Here is a 20133-nt window from a genome sequence, read left to right on the forward strand (position 1 = left end):
ACACTTACTCACCGCTAGATAATAATATAATATACCACATTCGGCGATATGTGTCACGAGCGCCATCTTTTAGAACCGAACTGTACCAATAACAATAGTGAAGTTAGTGCAAACATGGCCGCGCGGCCGAGTGTGGAGTCGAAAGGTTGCGCTCCAAAAATTGAACCAATTGAAAACATTTACATTTCACACGATTTACAAGAATGTATCGACGATAGTTTAGATCTTTCGGAATTCGAAAAAGCTTTTGATGAAATTCCAGTTTCCTATACTTCTGTAGAAAATAGTCTCAAAAGAGAGGTGACGTCTGACAAGAAATTGGAAACCGATACGGATTCTCTTCTAAAAAATAACGATGAAAAGAAAAAAAGGAGGTGAGTACATACTACCGCAGTAAAAAATAGTTTGTTTTCTGAATCGTTTTTCATTTGTGCAGCGTCAAAATTTTTTACACATTTTTGACAGATGGTGGATAGTTCTAAAAGTGGACATAAATAACGTCGATTTTCTCTTTTACACTTGCAGTAAATATATATGTTTCTCTTTTACTCTTTGAATTTCTGATTTCAATTAAGTTTTTGTTAAAAATATCTTCTAATGCCCATATTTATCGAGGATTAAATATCACTTTTTAAATATTTTATGAAATTCGTTTTAAGTGTCGTTATATCTTAAAAGAAAACAATAAAATGTATCCATTAATAAATGTTTCGGCACAGTCACAAAAAAAACAAATGATAAACATACTTACAATGGAATATAACACATGTTTTATCGTTTTTTAAAAATACTTTTCGCATAAAGAATAAGTATGATATAATAGTAGTTTATAAATATTATACAATAATACCTAGATTATGTTTGTTGATCAATAGGTGCTTTCATGTTTCTCCAGCATTTCTTTCTGATTCTTGGTCTTATGCCAATACTATAGTTTTGTAATATACATACACAAAAATGTTTATTCTAGTACTCTGATGTCATTCTATTTTGAATATGGTAGAAATTATCAGTAGATTTGAAAAGAAATATGTTCACAGGGCTATGTTAATTTACTATGGTGCCCCTATAAATCGCCATAAGAATCTGAATGATATAAATTATTTGTCTGAAGTTAGGGGGTTCCGCCTTTTGTGCTCGGGTGTCACATTTGTTGTTCAACTTCCATAAACAAATTATAATTTTTTACAATATTTGAGTTTGTCCAAATGCTCATAGACAAAAGACTGGATTTCACCCCCTCGGGGGTCATTAAGATTAACAAATTACAACAGGGACGGAGAATACCTTAAATAAGGGAATGTGGAAGTCAAGGCATTTACAGGTCATAAGCCCTGTAAACGCCTTGACTTCCATATTCCCTTATTTAAGGTATTCTCCATCCCTGTTGTAATTTGTTAATATAACTTTTTACATAAAAGGAAAAACAATTATGATTGTTAGAATACTTGTAAGAATCTTATAAGAAATATCTCTTATTTATTACAATTCTATGTATTTCAAAATCAAATTCACATTTTCAATAGCTTCGGAATTACTATGGGTTTACTTGATGTGATTAATTTGTGACACTTTTATTTGAAATACCTGATGAAAGTGATATATCATCAGCCAGTATGGCTGATTAAACCCTCTAAGTGCATTATTGACCATACTGAGAAAAATCAATTTGAATGTTTTAACTCGACAAAAGTGTTTTAAATATATTTTGGACATTATCATTCCCTTTTCGCACTGCATTGGTACACCAATCGCAGCGTATCTTGATCATTTTTGTTACATATAGGTAAGATGATCAGTCCGCTTCAGGTACCAGTCCAGGGACTATGAAATATTCTAGTGTAAAAACACTTTTCTAAATAAATATTTCATATCAATCATGTCGGGAATCGAACCCCAGACATCTTGCATGGTAGGCAAACACGTTGACTATTATACCACTAGGCCGACATGATACATCCCAATAATACCTCCTTAGTTCCTTTAAATTGTTTAAATGAATGAGATCAGAATGAATAGTTTTCACTAGAAAACATTAAAAAATAAAAAACTGCTTGTTGGTTTTTATAGATGCTAACTTTGAAACTAAGTCTCAGAGTATTTTATCCGTTGATAATGCTAAAAAATTACATATGACTGTATTTTTACCTTGTTTTCTCAAATGTTGTCATTTAGAGGGTTTTTTTTAGGATACCGACGATATTGATTGTGATTAAACCATGGATATTATTTGTGAATTAAAACATTCAATTACAAATGTATTTTTTTAGAAAGTATTGCATCATTATGTATTATATTCAAATTAAATAAAAAAATTAAATCATACATTTATTCAGTGATAGCCGATGGCAAAAATTTCAGGGGTTGAAATAGGATGTTCATGAAATAGTATGCAAGCGTCACTATTTGCCTGCTTTCCCCTCTATATACCTACATTTAAAAAACATATAAAAACTGTTTGTATAAAAATCCATTCTGCAATGTTTTAATCTAGAAAAAACATCAATTATATGATTTTTTAAATCTGGTATTGAAGTTATTAATTTTCATTCAACAGTCAACTAGAGCATTAAGATATTGTATTTTTCAAAAACAGCTTTATTCTTTTCAAAGTTGAAAAGCACTGTTTTATTTCCACTGAAGTCATTAGAGTTTTCTAAGTTATTTGCAATAATTTAATACATTCACTAAAAACTTCTAATAAATTATTATTTATGAAAAGTTTTAATATGGACAACACATCAGCATCCAAAAATCAGTAACACCTCCGACAGATAACGTAACTGAATAACTGATCCGAACTAAGCCCTCGATACCTGTAAAAGTAACGGGATCTTCTTAATTCTTCATAATAACAATAACAATTAAACATCAATCCAAGATGTGATAAATTCACATCTTCCTTACTCTTCTAACCTATAAACCATATTATAAAGTAAAAAGAGATGACGTCTTGTGATTTGCGTAGAGATATAATATAAATAATGCAACAAACATTTGGAATCCTTCGAGAAGGTTCTGAGATCGGGTCAAGTAGTGCATTGCTCCTGTTATGATAAATATCTTTAGCTGGTTTGAGCTTCTCTCTCTAAAGTCAGTACAAAATTGAATTTTTAAGAGAGCAACTTTATAAATGCACCTCTTTGCCTTGCTGGGTTAGTACGGTGCGTGTGGCGAGGGGTTTGTGGGCGGCGTGTACGGCGTGTAGAGCAAGTAAAGGCAGGAGTATTGGATTTTCTTGTATGTGATAAACAATCGAGTGCAGGTTTTTTCATTATCTTATTTGATGCATAATTTATAAAAATATTGGGGATGCGTTGCTCTACTTGATCCATAGCAAGAACCGTATTAAAAACGAAATTATTAGGTTATAAATCTTAAAATTGCTAAACTGTTGTATTATTGAATGGTTCATCTGTATTTTTATTTGAAATTGTGTCAATATATTATCGCGGGGTAATTACTAATACTAGGTAACTTCAAAATCAGAATTTTTGAGTTAACCATTGAAACACATATTTGTATCTTCCTCTATGAATGCTACAAATAGAGAAGACGTAATGCATTTAAACAATATTATGATGATTTGAATGCAAGACTTGTTTATTTGTAGTATTCATGGAGGAGGATACAGAAATATGTTTTTAGTGGGTAACTCAAAAATGCTAATTTTGAAGTTACCTAGTTGTAGTAATTACCCCACGATATTATATATATATATATATTTATAACTTTAATGATTGTGTATATAGTGGCTTAGCAAGGATTTATCCAGCAAGTCCGGAAATAAAATAATAATTAATTGTGTCAAGCGTTATTTTGTAAATAGAATAATAAATAAACAAACATTACTGAAGTCAAATAAAGTATGGTACTTATTATGAATAATTATTATCAGCACTTATATTATATACCATTTTGCTTACTATTTAAGTACATCTTTTTAGTGGTACGCTATTTTAAATCTGATTTAAATTATTTATCTATTTATTATCACCCTAACAGACTAGTCAGCCCAATTACACTGGTAAATTATAGTACAAAATACCCAGGCTTGAGAAAAATCTTATTGGGAATCGTTAGTTAAGTGTCTTATCCATTACACCAGTATTTCTCATCTTTTTTTCTCAAAGTGGGCGACAGCGCCCTTTTGTGGGCCCTGAAGGCCTTCAGGGGGGCAGTAAAAGGCTCAGAGAAAATTGGAGGGCATTGAGGCGGTTGAGGAGGATGGTTGATTGAAAGAAAAGGCTTTCAAAAGGTCTATAAACGCCGGTGGGCGAAATGCCCAAAATGGGACCCACCGTGATGATGTAATTACTTAATTAATTGCATTTGACTATTTTGTGCAGCAGGCTTATTCTGTCACAATTTTGTTTTGGAAGTTTGTTCAACATGTATCCATTTCACTCTAACGTAATCAAAATCTTGTTTCGCCCTTGTTCTCTCTTACGCTTTCATTACATAGTTCAAAATTTTTTGTTCATGATTTCACTAAATATAAGTACAAAACAAATCACTGTGATTATACCTCGTGACCTGTTGTGGTGCAAAAATCACATATGATAATCATTTACCTATTCACACCCAGTGGGTCATTGGGCTCTGCATCGGTACTCTGATTGCGGCGTATTTAGATAATTTTTGTTACATGGAAAGTAAGGTGATACGCTTTGGTGCCAGTGCAGGAACAATAGAATATTGCGGTGTGGACCTGCCATTAACTGATATTTTACTTTCATCCTGCAAGAAATTCAACCCAGGACCTCAAGCATGGTGGGCTTACACACCGACCATACTACAAAGTGGACTTATCTTGGCTTGATTTCCTTACTCAGGATTTTTCCTTTTAAAAAAATATCAGTTTTATACATAGAATATTAATTTTTGAAAATACAAATATAATTTTAGAACATTGGAGCAGCCGATTCACCAAGCGGGTAAAATATTCTTGTCCATCGACCCGCCCATGTCTGATGTATCAGTCCCCCAGTCCCCCAACCAGACTACCATCATCATCAGGACCAAAACTGAACCCGACCAAACTACTATGGGAGATCTCACTGTGGGCAGGTTCAGCTGTGACCAAAGGGGTTGCACTAGAACTTACAGTACTTTAGGAAACCTCAGGACACATATGAAAACTCACAAAGGTATTCCTTTTTTTTATTTAAAAATAGAAACATAATTAGTTCACGTTTAATAATAAATAAAGTCGTTTACTTCAAATTAAATTAATTCCATATTCCACTAGTACTAATAATTTTTCATGTCATAGTTTCTTTTAGTTATTTCAGTACCTTTATAACAATCATGTCTTTTGCATTACCTAGTGAAGGCATAATCTATACAAACCATATTCAAATCATAATAATATTTGCATGAAGTAGAATATAATAAATTTTATGCTCTTAAAAATTACTTGAAATGAGTCAGTGAAATCGTCGTGATCATAGAACGACGGATGTGCGAAAAATGCGACATTGACTTTCTTTTATATTAGATCTTGAAATGGTTATATAAAGGTTTTTTTTTTCCAGGTTTGAAAAATACAAATATTTATAACTAACCCAAGTATCAAAGGATATTTATTTATTACAATAATAAATAATCAAAATAATGTGTCCTCACTGGGAGGGAGGGGGGGGGGGGGTCACTCGTGCTGAGGATACTTAACTATATACTTTTTTTTTTGCACGTGAGAATATATAAAGAAGACTTAATATTCTTTTGAACTTATCAAATTGTGACATAAACTATCAAAAAAAATTAACCGCTCTCTTGTAAAGTTGAAGAAAATCACATGCGTCGTTTTTCTGCGATCATGACAAAATGACCCATGTTGTGTTTAAAATATTGATAAAAACATTATTCCTGTTGAAAGTGAAATGATCAAACAAATAGGACCAGGTTTATTAATTATTTCCCATTCACTCATCAATTTATTTCAATTAATTTTAATACATATACTTATGGACCTTAATAATCTATTGTGCTTTTTTATCATGTTTTTGTAGATACCTAATTTTATAATTTACGTAAATTGTAATTGGTAGGAGTGCTGTATTGTACATTTAAATAAATAAATAAATAATTATACAATTTAAATCATAAAACTTTTAATTATGTGCAGAAAAGTATTAGGTGTTAACGCCATTTGTGTTGATTTTTTACCAAATTCAAAAATGAGCACCATAAGAAAGACAAAATGATAAAGGTTTGTTCGAAAGAAAGTTTTCTGCTCTACAAGATATTGTGTTTGCTTTAACATTACGTATAATATATTATTTTATTTTATTACAAGACAAACGTGAGCATTTTCGACACCTCCTTTTTTTAGTATGAAAGTAAATATTTGCGTTCTTATGATTTACCCAAATACTGAATTTTGAAGGCCATTTTCAACGAGTTGAAAATAACTCACTAACAGAAAATTGTAATCAAGTTGGGGTAGAGCCGGATTCGAACCACGGACCTTTGAGCCGTGAGTCCTTCTGTTCACATTCAATCGAGGGAATAAATCTGCCTAAGCTGCTCGCGATATTTGCGCAGCGTATGGTGAAGATGTTATGAATTCACCAACAAGCTACAAAAAGTGGCTTGGTGGGATTTTAGTTTTAGTAAAAATATAACAAGTGAAATTTTTTTAAATTGTAAAAATGTATTATTATACTATTAAATAAAATATAAAAAAAAAATTACATTATTGACCAATTTGTTGTCATTTATTTTTGTTGTGTTCTCTTGTTCTCTTCATTTGGAAAAAACTGATAAAAGTAATGTTAACACGTACTTTAATTTCTTTACTTTACTTTTGGTGCTCATTTTGAAATTTGTGAATAACGGACACAACTTATGTTCACACCTAATAATTTGTACAAATTATAAAATGAGATTTTGTAATCATTATTTTTTATAAGTTCATAACCTTGTGTGTATAACCCATGATTTACTTGTCTTAACAGTAACCCACAGTATACTAACAATTTATATCATTTTACTGTTTGTAAGTTCCGTAATCGTGCGAGATGTATTTATTCCTCAATTATGCATATTTTTATATTAATATAAGTTAGATTGAAATAATTTTGCTTTTTCCTACAAAAAAAATATGTGCAATATTAATAAATAATTTATTTTTTCATGCTGCCGGTTCAGATCCATGAAGGTATTATTTCCTGTATTATTAACTCGCCTCGTGGTTTAGTGGTTAGCGTGTTTATCTACCATGCATGAGGTCTCAGGTTTGATTCCTCACATGGTTGACGTGAAGTATTTATTTTAAAAGGTTTTTCATTTGGCAATCTCTCATAGTTCCTGAACTGTACTTAAGACTGATCATCTGATCTTACGCACTATGCTTTTATATATAATTTAATAATTGTATTCTCAATTAACGTAATATTGTTGAATGTTAAAATGGTTCTTGCTGATACATTTGGCTTTTACTAATTAATAGTAAGAATAAATGAATGTAGCTAGTGTTAATTTACAATTATTGATGATGTGATTTAGTGTAACTCATCTCGTCATATCATGAATATACCATCAATGTTAAATCTTTAAAAAAGATTGGAAGTGGATGGAGAATATTCTAGATGGTTGGAGGTACGATGGACACAGGTGGGTATTGCGAGTGAGTCAGGAGACAACTGGAACGATTTTCTACTTTTTATTGATGCTGTTGGCTTGTTTGACACTTTTGCCATTTTTCTCATTTTTATATTCCTACTAAAATGTGTAAATCGATTTCTGGATAATTTGGATTACTGTTAAGAACCACACAATCTTAAATGTGCATTGAATACATTTTGAAAACAATTATAGGACAACAAATTGAATGAAAGAAAATTTATAAACGCCATTTCTTTGACACAACAAATTTGTTGATGGTCATGTATTGTTGATCGATGCATGTCACCTTTATACACATTCTTACCACAACTTATTAATGGCTCACTCTCAACGAAGTATTACGCTTGTGATTTTAAACTGTACATAACAATTTCGGAATATTTTTTATTGTAAAGGCATTGGTAAAAAAACAATGTCACAAAGCCGACTTGCATGCATGTGGACTTAATAATGTAGATTAATCACTCAAACAAACTTACAAAAAAATAAGCAGAGTTTACTAGTCATAAATACAATATTGCAAAAGGCTAAAAAAATCATAAATGGGACCTTATGCATTGACAATGTGTGCTTTTACTTTTGAATGAATAAAATCGAACCGTTGATTAAAAATATATTTTCACTTTTGATACCTATTTTTGTTTTTATGCTGTGCGTTACGCATTTGAAACAATATTGTAACAAAATAATTTTATTCAAGTTTGAAACATCTTGTTTCGATAAAAGGTTGATTATTCAATGCATAATTTTTCATATTGATTTCTTAGGAGTGTTGTGTTTAAAGAACTTCTTTCATTTGCCCAATGTTCGATCTTTAACCTGAATCTTATTTTCCAGCAGAGTTATTTTACGGGTCTAAGGGTGTTCTATCACCACAATCTTTTTTTTACCTCAAGCGTCTGCCCACCCTGTACATTAGCATAAAATAAATTAATGAAACTTTAATCATAAACAAGAATCTACTTTTGAGACAATTTTTTATGCTACTTTGATTTTATTGCTATTGATAGATTTAAAAAGTTTGCCTTGTAGTCTAGCGGTTGGCACGTTCGCCTACCAAGCTTAAAGTTTCTGGGTTCGATTCCTGGGAAGTTCGAAATGAAATATTTGTTTATAAGGTGGTTTTGCACTCCAATATTTAACCGTCCCTGGAGTGGCACCTGAAGCATAAGGCTGATCACCTGATCTTCATGTAACATATCGAGATATTCTGCATTTACTTTAGCAATGCAGTGTCCTATGCACCATCAGGTGCGGATAAGGGTTTTATAATGATGATAGGTTTAATCTACTTTACTCCTGCGTAAAATTTGTTCTTCTAGTCATCTTGGAAATTTAATTATCTTATGTACTATTTATGTTTATATACTATATTATCTAAAGTATGGCCACTAAAACCAAATAAAGTATAGTTATTACCGGTTTAAAAACGTTTATTCTAAACTTACATTTAATATTAGGTATATGTTATAAAACATAATTGTAATTTCAACTTGACTTCACATTTATGGTTAAAATGATGCATCATTTAAAAAAAATTATTCATCTCAGAATTATATTTGAATTCTTTACTTTTTAAAAACAAATTCTAAATTTGTAAAAAAATGCTTCAAAAGCATAATTTGATATCGGTTAGTCTTACGTGATACTTTATTTTTATTTGGGTGCATGAGAAGTGCATGCTTATTTGTTATATTTTTAACGCTTTAATTATTGATTTGATTAAATTTATACCCTTTAAAAAATATATATATAAACAATAATGAAATACATTCTGTCAAATAAATACCCGGTCTGAGTAAAAAAAAACAACAAAAATCAATTATTCTTCCAAATTTATTGAAGCTCCCTCAAAATAGGCTCCTTTTGAAGCGATACATTTTTTCCAACGAACAATCCAGTCATCCATGCACCTTTTGTAGGTATTGAGTTCCCTCTGCGAATTTTGTTTTATTGATTTATTTATGCTTTATTAAGTTAGTTAATAACATTTTAAGAACTAATATAAACTTTTAATAATATTACAATTTTTTTATAAAAATTTCTCAATTATTTATGTCTTCAATCGAGTCAAAACGAGTTCCATTAAGCGGGAATTTAAGTTTAAGGGAACAAAAAATAGTCACAGGGAGCCAGGACAACAAACTAAATGACAGATCGCGGTCAAATTTAGAGTAAAGATGTGCCAACTTAGCCAAAAAAAAATACTTAAAAATCATTTGCGCGGCCTCGGTCCCGATATTTATTTGACAGAAAATATCTTTAAAATAATTTATAATTAAACTACATTAGAACTTGATTTAATAAGAAATTTAATTAATTTTAATAAAAAATAATCTAATATTACTAGATTCTCTAGTTTTTGCTGTATATTTGTAATAAATATTCTTCTTGTAAAATGGGCATATTATACAGGAAAATATATGTAAAAAGTTATGTTTTGTTTGCTATGACCATAAACATGTTTTTTAGATCAGCTTATTATAATCAAGTTCATAGGTTTGTAAACACATTGAAATATTTAAACATAAAATTACATGAAATAAACCATTTTTTTATTTTAGTTACTAGTTAGTTCTTTAATATATTTATAAAATAATTGTATTTTTTTTAGGTGAGTATAGGTTCAAGTGTCCAGAAACAAGTTGTACAAAGGCATTTCTCACTTCATATAGCCTGAAAATTCATGTTCGAGTTCATACTAAAGTCAAACCATTCATGTGTTCCCTAGAAGGATGTAAGAAAGCATTTAATACCCTTTACCGGTAAGTTTATTGTTATTTTATTTATCTGGGAGTTTGTCAGAAAAATATTATTTTTATTACAATTTCAACATAAAGTAAAAATGGGTAAATTCTTAGCTTTCATACTTTTTTATTAAAATTAATACATTTTGTTGATCTCATACTTCCGTAATTTATTGATTGTAAAGATTAATTATTAAAAATCTAATAAATTATCTCAGTAAATATATAATATTGTTAAAAACAAATAATATTTATTTTATTATTATTCACCCTTTACATCATATGTATTGGGGAGTTGAATAAGTTCTCCCTGTTTTTTCGAAAAAATTAATGCTTTATTTTAGGAAATGAGTAAAGAACATGTCATTGAAAGTGTTGTCCATTGCTAGCAACTACTTTTTCCCATCTTTCTGGCAGCATACGAATACCATCTCGAAGAATGATTCATCTTTTGAGGTTATCCATGAATCGAGCCATTTTTTGGCATCTTCATAAGAATGGTAGTGCTGCTCAGCCAGGCCATGAGTCACCGATCGGGACTAGTGGTAATCTGAAAGAGCAATGTCCGGTTAAAGGGCGGGTGGGGTAGTATTTCCCATTCGAGCTTTTCCAAGTATGTTTTGACTGGCCTTGCAACATGTGGCCGAGCGTTGTCATTCTGCAAAATTACTTTATCGATAGCGATTTCCTGTGATTGTTTTGTCGGGTTTGAGGAGCTCATAATACACTGCACCCAGCTGATCATGGTACAGAGCAGAGATGATGATGACGTTGCTCGGTGATGTTCCAACAGATCATGGTCGCCATTAGTATCCACAAGAATTTTATGTGCTTCAGATGTAATGCAATAAAATTCCCCACAAATACTCTTTTTGGCACGAAATTCGACATGTTTAACGCTATTAAAAAATATGTTGTTTACACTTCGACGGAATAACATATACTGTCAATTTAAGCCTAATAGCGAGCTTCACAATGATGTTGGCTCTAGTATTGCCCAGTGTTAAAAGACTATGATATCACCGTCTATCGTAAAGCAGTGAGAACTTATTCAAGTCTCTATTATTTTATACTCGAAGATTTAATATAAATCTTAACAATGCAATAACAATAATTGAACAAAACCTACATAATATATATATTTGTTTGTTCTAAATAATTAACTCCATAATGCTGATGATTTTTTTTTCATTTTTGAATTTTTGACTCTTTTTATATTTACATTATTTAGTTAAGTTATAAAAACTTTCATTGGTCTTTTTCTTATTTGAATGTGTTTTATTTAATTACATATATTTATGACTGTATGACTAAATGTTTTCATTATAAAATATTTTTCTGATTTACCGTTAAATTATTTGATATTTAAAATTGTGTGACATTTTCTTCTTAATTATGTTAGTGATTATTTATATTTTTTAAATATATAAACAAACATATACATCATTATAATATAATTTCATTAATTCTTTTGATAAAATATAAAAACATACATAATTTTAGTGCATAGAAAAAGATGATAATAGATAATCAAAGAGTGATGGAATTATCTCCCACTTATATTGTCTTGGCATAGACTCGACATGAACATATTATGTGCATAGTTGGGAACTTGCCAAATCTGGATACGAGGAATAAACATTGTATAAAACAAATCATATTTTCAGCATTATAAATGACAAACACTTTGAGGAAGACCTTTCAGTTGTAAATTATATATTTGATTTTGAATGTCTATGTATAAAGTCCGATGAAAACAGAATGCCTATTATTAATACGTTCATTCTTAAATTTATAGACACCTTGTCATGTTTAAATTCATTAAAAAGAGTCAAAATTATTATTAAATCCACGGTGAATTTTACAACTATGTTTTAAAATTATAACAACAAAAATACACATATAGTTTTATTCCACTTTTATTTATAATTTTTACCAGTGACCGGGTTTTGTCGCGACCGACATCGTCAGACTGGTGGGAGGCCTAACAAATTTCTATGTTATATACAAGTGCAAGCAGGGATTGGCAATCATGATATCATATAATTATGGGAATAAACGAGTTTCAATTAAAATAATTTAAGTATAAAATAATAACAATTGTATGAATTCAAGTATTGTTTGAATGCATGTAATAAAAACAAATGTAAAATATATAATATATAACGTTCATTCCCATTATTGTATCCATTAAAATACAAACAATGACTCAATAAAAATTAACTGCCAGGAATTTTGTTTTCAGAGAATCACTTAATTACCCCCTGGCCCAGGGATATGTTTTCAAAAGAACTACCACCCAGCGGCTGTTATAGTTTTTATAAAATTAAAATAAATGTTATTCAAATTCATTTTTATTATAAAACTTCATAAAATTCAATAAATTATGTTACATCTGTTTTTATTAAATACATTCAAACAATACTTAAATTCATACAATTGTTTATACTTAAATTATTTTAATTTAAACTCGTTTATTCTCATAATAGGGAAATATCACATACTACGAATACCGATAAAAATATATAAATGATTTAGTATAATTAATTGTATTTTCAAAATCAATATGGATATTGTGGAGAAATGTTTTCATACATAAATGTAAAAAAGAAATGCAATAAATATATGTTCGTAGAAAAACGCGACGTTTTTGGCCTCAGTTGTTGTGATGTCAAGATTCGTGAAATTGTTCTACACAAATTTCAATGGCAGGAACAAATAAACATGAATCGTGACGTATTAGGGGCGTGGCCAATGGAGTCACCGTTTTTGCGGTAATTCAAAATTACAAATTTAAAAGTATTTTTTCTGCTACTAATAATTATTTTAAAAAAAACTTGATATTTCCCTATTGTATAAAATCATGATTGCCAATATCCCCGTTGGAACTTGTATATAAAATAGAAATTTGTTTAGCCTCTCCCAGTCTGATGGTGTCGTTCACGGCGAAACCCAGTCACTGGTAAAAATTATAATTAAAAGTGGAATAAAACTACATATTTACATATTTTTAATATTATAATTAAAATTAAGTTCTACTAAAAAATACCAGTAGAATAACTCAAACTTAGTTAAAATTTTGTGTAAATATACAAATAATATTTGACAATGTTTATTTATTTTAAACTTTGATTTTTTTAATTAATTTTAGATTGAGAGCTCATCAAAGATTACACAACGGTAACACATTTGATTGCTACCAATACGGATGTATCAAATACTTTACTACGCTCAGTGATCTCAAAAAACATATACGAACTCATACCCAAGAACGCCCATATAAGTAAGAGATTTCACTTTACTAATATCAATTTTATGACAGATTACTGTTAGTCAATACTAATAGGCAATAGGGTCCTGGTCCCATGTGTTTACAGGTTCGCTCACTGTAATTTATTATGTTGATTAATGGACAGTAAAATAATTCTTTAAGAGCTGTGAGAGATTATACAACCTTTCTTAAGAACAAAACAAATATTAGTACAAATAGTATTTGTATTCTATTAAATGTTGAATCTTCGAGGAATAATTTTAGATAATAATGAGGAAGTTCAGTGTCTTTTTTTGCTTTTTTATTTGCTAATAAAATATTAAACTAAGCCAATTTTTTATTATTTTTATGTATCATTTTCATTATCAGCGCTATGAATTTTTAAAGTTTTGTATTTCTGAAATAACTCCGCGTGTGACATCCGAGGTTGTTCTCTGACAGTTATTCCGATTGGTTCGTTTACGATGATCAAACCGTATATCCTTCAAAGCTCTCATATCATTGGATGGTTCATACTAACCAGTGACATCATTCAAAGTAGTGCGTTTTCATTTAAATATTTTTTATTATTTTTTTGTGCATTTTCAAGAAATTTTGCAGCACAATTATATGCTCTATTTTTTACCGCGCGCAAGAAAACATTTTTTGTATCCAATTTCCTGTAAGGCTAAAGTTCCTCATTGTAAAACTCTATCCATCACTTTGTTGTATGCTTAAGCAGCTCCGAGTCCAACGGGATCTAGAACCTGATCACTTTATAAAAAGAGACAGGAATATACACATTTGAAAATTAATACGAGCATACTATTCTCCCCTCCACTGTAAGCAAATGTCTGGTTCATTGTGCTAACTTTACTTACGGCAGGACGGGCTTTAAAGTTAAACTTTTAAATTACATATTGCTGTCTTCAGATTATAAAGGGTACTTGCATTGTAAAAAACTAAAACACACTGATTTCGTTGACTTCTGATACCAGATTTGGGGAAAATAAGAATACTGCCGTGCGATCCCTAAATTACCGTAACACGATAAGTCCACTTTCAAAAAAATTCAAATAAGTAAATTGATAAAAACTGAAAATTAAAAAAAAATTGTCTTCAAGCTATGATGTAAATGTTAAGTTAATCTTCAGTTAAAATGCAGTATTAAAACTAGATACTGCAAAATAAGCTACTTTTAGTCACATTACAACCTGAAATGCAGTATTTCATAAGGTTTACTGGGTTTTAGTTGGTTTTTGGAGAAAACTGATTGCAGTTACTTCTTTTGAGTATAAGCAGTTTGAATTATAACTTGCGTGAATTCTTTAAAAAGCATAGTTTATTTATCTATTATTATATTATTATAATTATTTTCACAAATGAAAATATTCAACATAAACAAGGTAATATATTTTTTAGAAACAGCATTTTAGTTAGTATTTTAATCATTTGTGGGCTAAAAAGACGATGTTACTGAAAAAAGAGTTGGATACACGTATAACTAATTAAATGCTGATTACGAATCAATAAATAGCTCCAAAATGAGAGTTGCGACAGTTTAGGCTCTGCATGGCAGAATAACGATAGTAAAAGTTGCTTCTTTGAAAATAGATTTTCAAATTTTTTTACTGTTTATTTTGCACCACAACAGGCTGAGATGTCCAATCATAGTGACAAATTGCAGCACAGATCACGCAGGTTTGATATAAATCACATTTTATTATTGTGATCTCACTGGGAATCGAACCTGGAACCCTCTGTGTAAGGCAAGCGTTTTAACCACTACACCACGGTGCCGTTAGAAGTCATAAATTAAAATTCATGATCAATTGTTATTAATATTCGTCAGCATATAAAAAAAAAATGTAGTTAATTATTTTAATACATGTTGAATTTATCATGTAAATGTATTTCGTATTATTTGACTAATTAAATAAAATGTATTTTTTCCATGTTTTACGAAATAATATAAGTTTTTATGTTTATTGTGCAGGTGTGTAGAGAATGGGTGTGGCAAAGCATTTACTGCATCCCATCATTTGAAGACTCATTCTCGCACCCACACAGGTGAGCGGCCATACTTGTGTGTCGAGACACACTGTAGCAGAGCATTCAGTACACCCCACAGTCTCAAAAGTCACCAAAAAACACACTTAAAAACATCTAAAAAACTCCCTTTTAAAGAAGAACTCGAGACACCACCGAATAAAGACGTTTTGGAAACACCAAATCAAGTAAGCTTCATTTTTATATTATAATATTTATTATGTATTGTTTTTCATCGTGTGTCCAGGCGGATGAAGAATACAATTCTGTGTGTGACATGGAACCAGAACCGTGGACGAGCGTTATAGACTCGATGGCTGCTTTCAGGTAAAAATCCTTTATAAGTTAATTCAGCGGAGATAAGTCTGCCTCGTTGTTAAGTGGTTGGCGCAATTTCTCTTCATTCTTGAGGTCCTGGGTTTGATTCTTAGCACCCAAAAATAGGGAAAACAAAACTAAACTCCCAGGACTACAAAGGAAAGAAGAGGCATGGCAACATAGATTGAAAGATCTTTTTGACATAATTATGTAGCTCATACCGATGCTCAAATTAATTTTTGTATCATGTCCGGGTGTCGATCAACTTTTACCATTTCCCAAACTTAGTTGTTGAACAGGAAATGCGTATGCTTCAACTGTGCATGAAGATATTGTGCCCTGGAACTCAACCGATCGCATAAAATGCTTGCGCTTCTACACTACTGCGGTCAACACTGGATTAAGATATACAGATTGAAAAATATATGCTTTGGTTAACTTGTCACCACCATATAATGAAAACAATGCTGGACAGGGGACAGGACATTTTGGTTTTCAAATGTTTCAGAACTGCTTGGTCTAACATCGATCAGAACGAGTTTAGCACAATTTCATCAGATTCCAATGTTTTTTGATGTGTGGAAAATGTAGCAAGCAGCACAATTTTAAACTATAACCCCAAGCGCCTACCTAAACTAGGATGCAAATCATATAGCTGAAAGAAATATCAAAGACTTTGTTTCCAGCAACACTGAGATTTTTAAGTATTTAAAATAAGCGTGTCGGCCTCGTGGGGTAATGGTCAGTGCATTAGCCTACCATGCAAGAGGTCTCGGGTTCGACTCCCGGCATGGTTGATATGAAATATTTATTTAAAAGGGTGTTTTTACACTAGAATATTTCATAGTCCCTGAACTGGTACCTGAAGTGTAAGACTCATCATCTTGCTTTCATGTAATACAAATGATCAAGATACGCTGCGATTGGTGTACCAATGCGGTGCCCTATGCACCATTAGGTGCGGAAAGGGAATGATGATAATGAAAATAAGCGTTTTTGAATATTACTATGATACTACATAGTTTTATTATAAGAAGTTATATTTAAATATTAAAACAGACACGCACAAAATACACATAGCTATATCGATATCATTAGATGTAGAATAACATTTACGAACCAGGATTACTCTGGTAATTCATCCTTACTCCTGACCTACACTGGGGTCGGAATTCACTACACACACATAGCTACATATATATAATTACATGGAGAATGCTGGTAGCATTTAGCTGGTAGGTCCAAATTTGGAATCAAACAAAAGTGTGATATGTGAAATTTAAAAAAAAAAGTTTATTTGGATCAAATAAGAAGCACCCTAATATAGATATTACAATAAACTATATAGATGTTCACTATATTTGAGATAGGTACCGATGGTATTCTTCTTGTTGACTCCAGATTGCATTGCAGTGTTCATCATCTGGACTGATGTAACCACCACCATCAGTAATCAAGACATCAACTCAGATGATGGACACTGAAATGTGGACAAGATGTGCTATCAACATGTCAAAATAACTAAATATTTTATAATAAATTGTAGTTGATATATCTGGCCTGGGGCTGGTGGTACTTCAAAAATTTGAGTTACCCAAAATCAGGCTAAACATTTCATGTAGGAAAGCTTTATGAATAATGTACATACAGCATAAGAATTTTTTATAAGCCTCTGTTAATGTGTTAGTGTCTGTGATGGAACCTAGTAAACAAACAAATTCTGTTTGTGCTAGTAGGTACACTAGAATGCTTCACATGAAAACTTATTGTATTAAAGATTTTAATGAACTGTACATACATACAGCGCGTTCAAATGTTTAATAAGCCTATCTTATTGCCTGTCCTTGAACCAAGTAAACAAACAAATTCTGTTTGTGCTAGTAGGTACACTAGAATGCTTCACATGAAAACTTATTGTATTAAAGATTTTAATGAACTGTACATACATACAGCGCGTTCAAATGTTCAATAAGCCTATCTTATTGCCTGTCCTTGAACCAAGTAAACATACAAATTTCGTTTGTGAAAACATTTGCACACATGTGCATGATCGAATGTTTTGTTTATGAAAGCAGTGTTTATTAAAAATTTGAATTGACTGTGCAAAAATATTATATACACAAGTATTATGTGCAATGCATGTCTTTTATTAAACATAAAAATTTGTGAAATAGGCTGCTCAATATATTTTTAAGTGGTTTTAATATTTAACTTACTGTTTAGCTCCCATTGGTATCACCTACCTTGGATAAAATAGAAGACAACAATATATACGATGAAGCTCTCTGTGAAGAACAAATTACCAAATTGTCATCGGTGGATTCTAAAAGTGATGGAGCCGTTCCCTCAATGGATATTTCTAAAAATGATTGGGATTTGATATTTAATAACATTAACACGATATCATCAGCTCCTCATAAGTCACACTCCAAAACTCCTAATAATCTTAGTATTATGCCTGCCTTGGGAAATAATAAAGATACTAAAACTATTCCTGATATATTTTATAGTGGATCTGTCAGTTCTAACGTTAGTAACCAAAATAATATCTTTAATACAAATTTTGAACAAATTGATAATACTTTAGCTAACAATAAATATACTGAATGTGCAAACGAAGCGATAGAACTAGCTCTAGCAAATGAAATAGAAATCCATTCTCCGTGGGTGGATGTCAGTGCCTTAGCTGCTTCTATAACTAATCCTGTTAATGTTTGTGAACAGGAACCACAAAACATATTTCCGGGGGCAACATTTGTACCGACACATATACAGAGTTATATTGATCTTCACACAAATTCATCAGAAAATATCATGGATTCCGTGCCGCATAATGCTAACTCTTTCCTATCAGATATTAAAACCATTGAAAGAAGCGAAAATTCATTTTCAACTGAAAATATTACTTCTATGGATGCAAATACATTGGTGTTTGATGCCAATGATGATCCTGAAATTAATGATATCTTCAATTCAAAGAGTACCGAACATAGTGAACTAAATGAAATTTTTGAACAAGACAATACAATTTATAAAGCTGTAAATGTATTTGGCATGGAAAATCTGGAAATTAATGCAGCCAATTCTGTCCTTTTCAATTCCGATTTAAATCTTGAAGATTCGCTTCTATTCGATAATGAACCACCTTCTGATATGTACGTTGTACAAACTGAAAATATTTTTAAAGTGGTTACCAAAAGGAATGTGTTGCAAAATTTAGCGGCTAATGCTGATATATGCAAATGTATAGATTGTAAATGTGATCCTTTAGTTATGCAATGTCAATCTAGCTGCGGATCTTCAGATATTCCCTCTGTGCAAAAATTACACACCAAAAATCGTAAGTGTAATTGTGTTGAATGTAAATGCGATCCATCAACTATGCAGTGTCAAGCAGGTTGTGGAGAACAATCTGAATCTGATAGTGATAATTATCTGGAGTATCACAAGAGACATGGATTGTCGAAGTTAGAAGACTATGGTTTATTCACGGAATCTATTGGTCCACCAGGTGCTCTCGCAAAACCTTCTGAATGCCAAAAAACTCCCAAAACATCAGTAAAAACAAAGTGTTGCAGTGATACTGAAGAAATTAAAACATCTAATAAAGTAACTCTACCTATTTCAAGTAATAATTCAAGCTGCTGCTGTAACACAGCATCTGCTAATCGAGCTACTGAGAATGTTTCTAACACTCTCGATAAATCTGATCAATTAACAGACAAAGAACCCCCCTCCATAGATCCTCTTGTAGAACTAATAAGTACAATTGGAAATAACAACAAAAGTCAATGTAGTTGTTCCAGTTCTACAGAAGGTTTGAAGAATGGATGCTGTATTGTGGTTTGCTTGAAGACAATAGAAAGCTTGCGCCAACTAATCACTTATGGTTATAATTTAAACAACTTGCTAAATGCGCAAACTCAGAAGTGTTCCAATGACACTATTCAATTTGTTTCCAAACATATTGGATGTAAAGACATAACAACTATTTAATAAAAGATGGTGAAATAAAGATGAACAAATTGAAACAAAAACTTTTATATTTTTGTTGTTTACACTATCTTATGTAGGAATGTTTATATTTATGCATAACGAATACATGTTAAAATAAGAGGTTTCTGACAACTAGTCCAT

General features: G+C 31.0%; 1 protein-coding gene across 4 annotated transcripts; it reads left to right on the forward strand.

Moving 5' to 3' along the window:
* The first annotated feature begins 105 nt into the window (after positions 1-105).
* MTF-1 (Metal response element-binding Transcription Factor-1) lies at positions 106-20125 on the forward strand. 4 transcript variants are annotated; one of them, XM_088230352.1, is made up of 7 exons: positions 106-374; positions 4909-5150; positions 10247-10397; positions 13531-13662; positions 15626-15866; positions 18220-18525; positions 18721-20125. In XM_088230352.1, exons 1-7 carry the CDS (start codon positions 115-117, stop codon positions 19990-19992), a joined length of 2604 nt encoding a protein of 867 aa, XP_088086478.1. In that variant the 5' UTR covers positions 106-114; the 3' UTR covers positions 19993-20125. The 4 variants fall into 4 exon arrangements, with proteins under 4 accessions (XP_088086478.1, XP_088086477.1, XP_088086479.1 ...); XM_088230351.1 differs by having other exon boundaries at positions 18220-20125; XM_088230353.1 differs by lacking the exon at positions 18220-18525.
* Positions 20126-20133: the final 8 nt, after the last annotated feature.

This window comes from Micrasema longulum, unplaced genomic scaffold (genome assembly GCF_059751315.1).
Source record: "Micrasema longulum isolate JH-2025_06_02 unplaced genomic scaffold, ASM5975131v1 h1tg000747l, whole genome shotgun sequence".
In the NCBI taxonomy this organism is placed as follows: Eukaryota; Metazoa; Arthropoda; class Insecta; order Trichoptera; family Brachycentridae; genus Micrasema; species Micrasema longulum.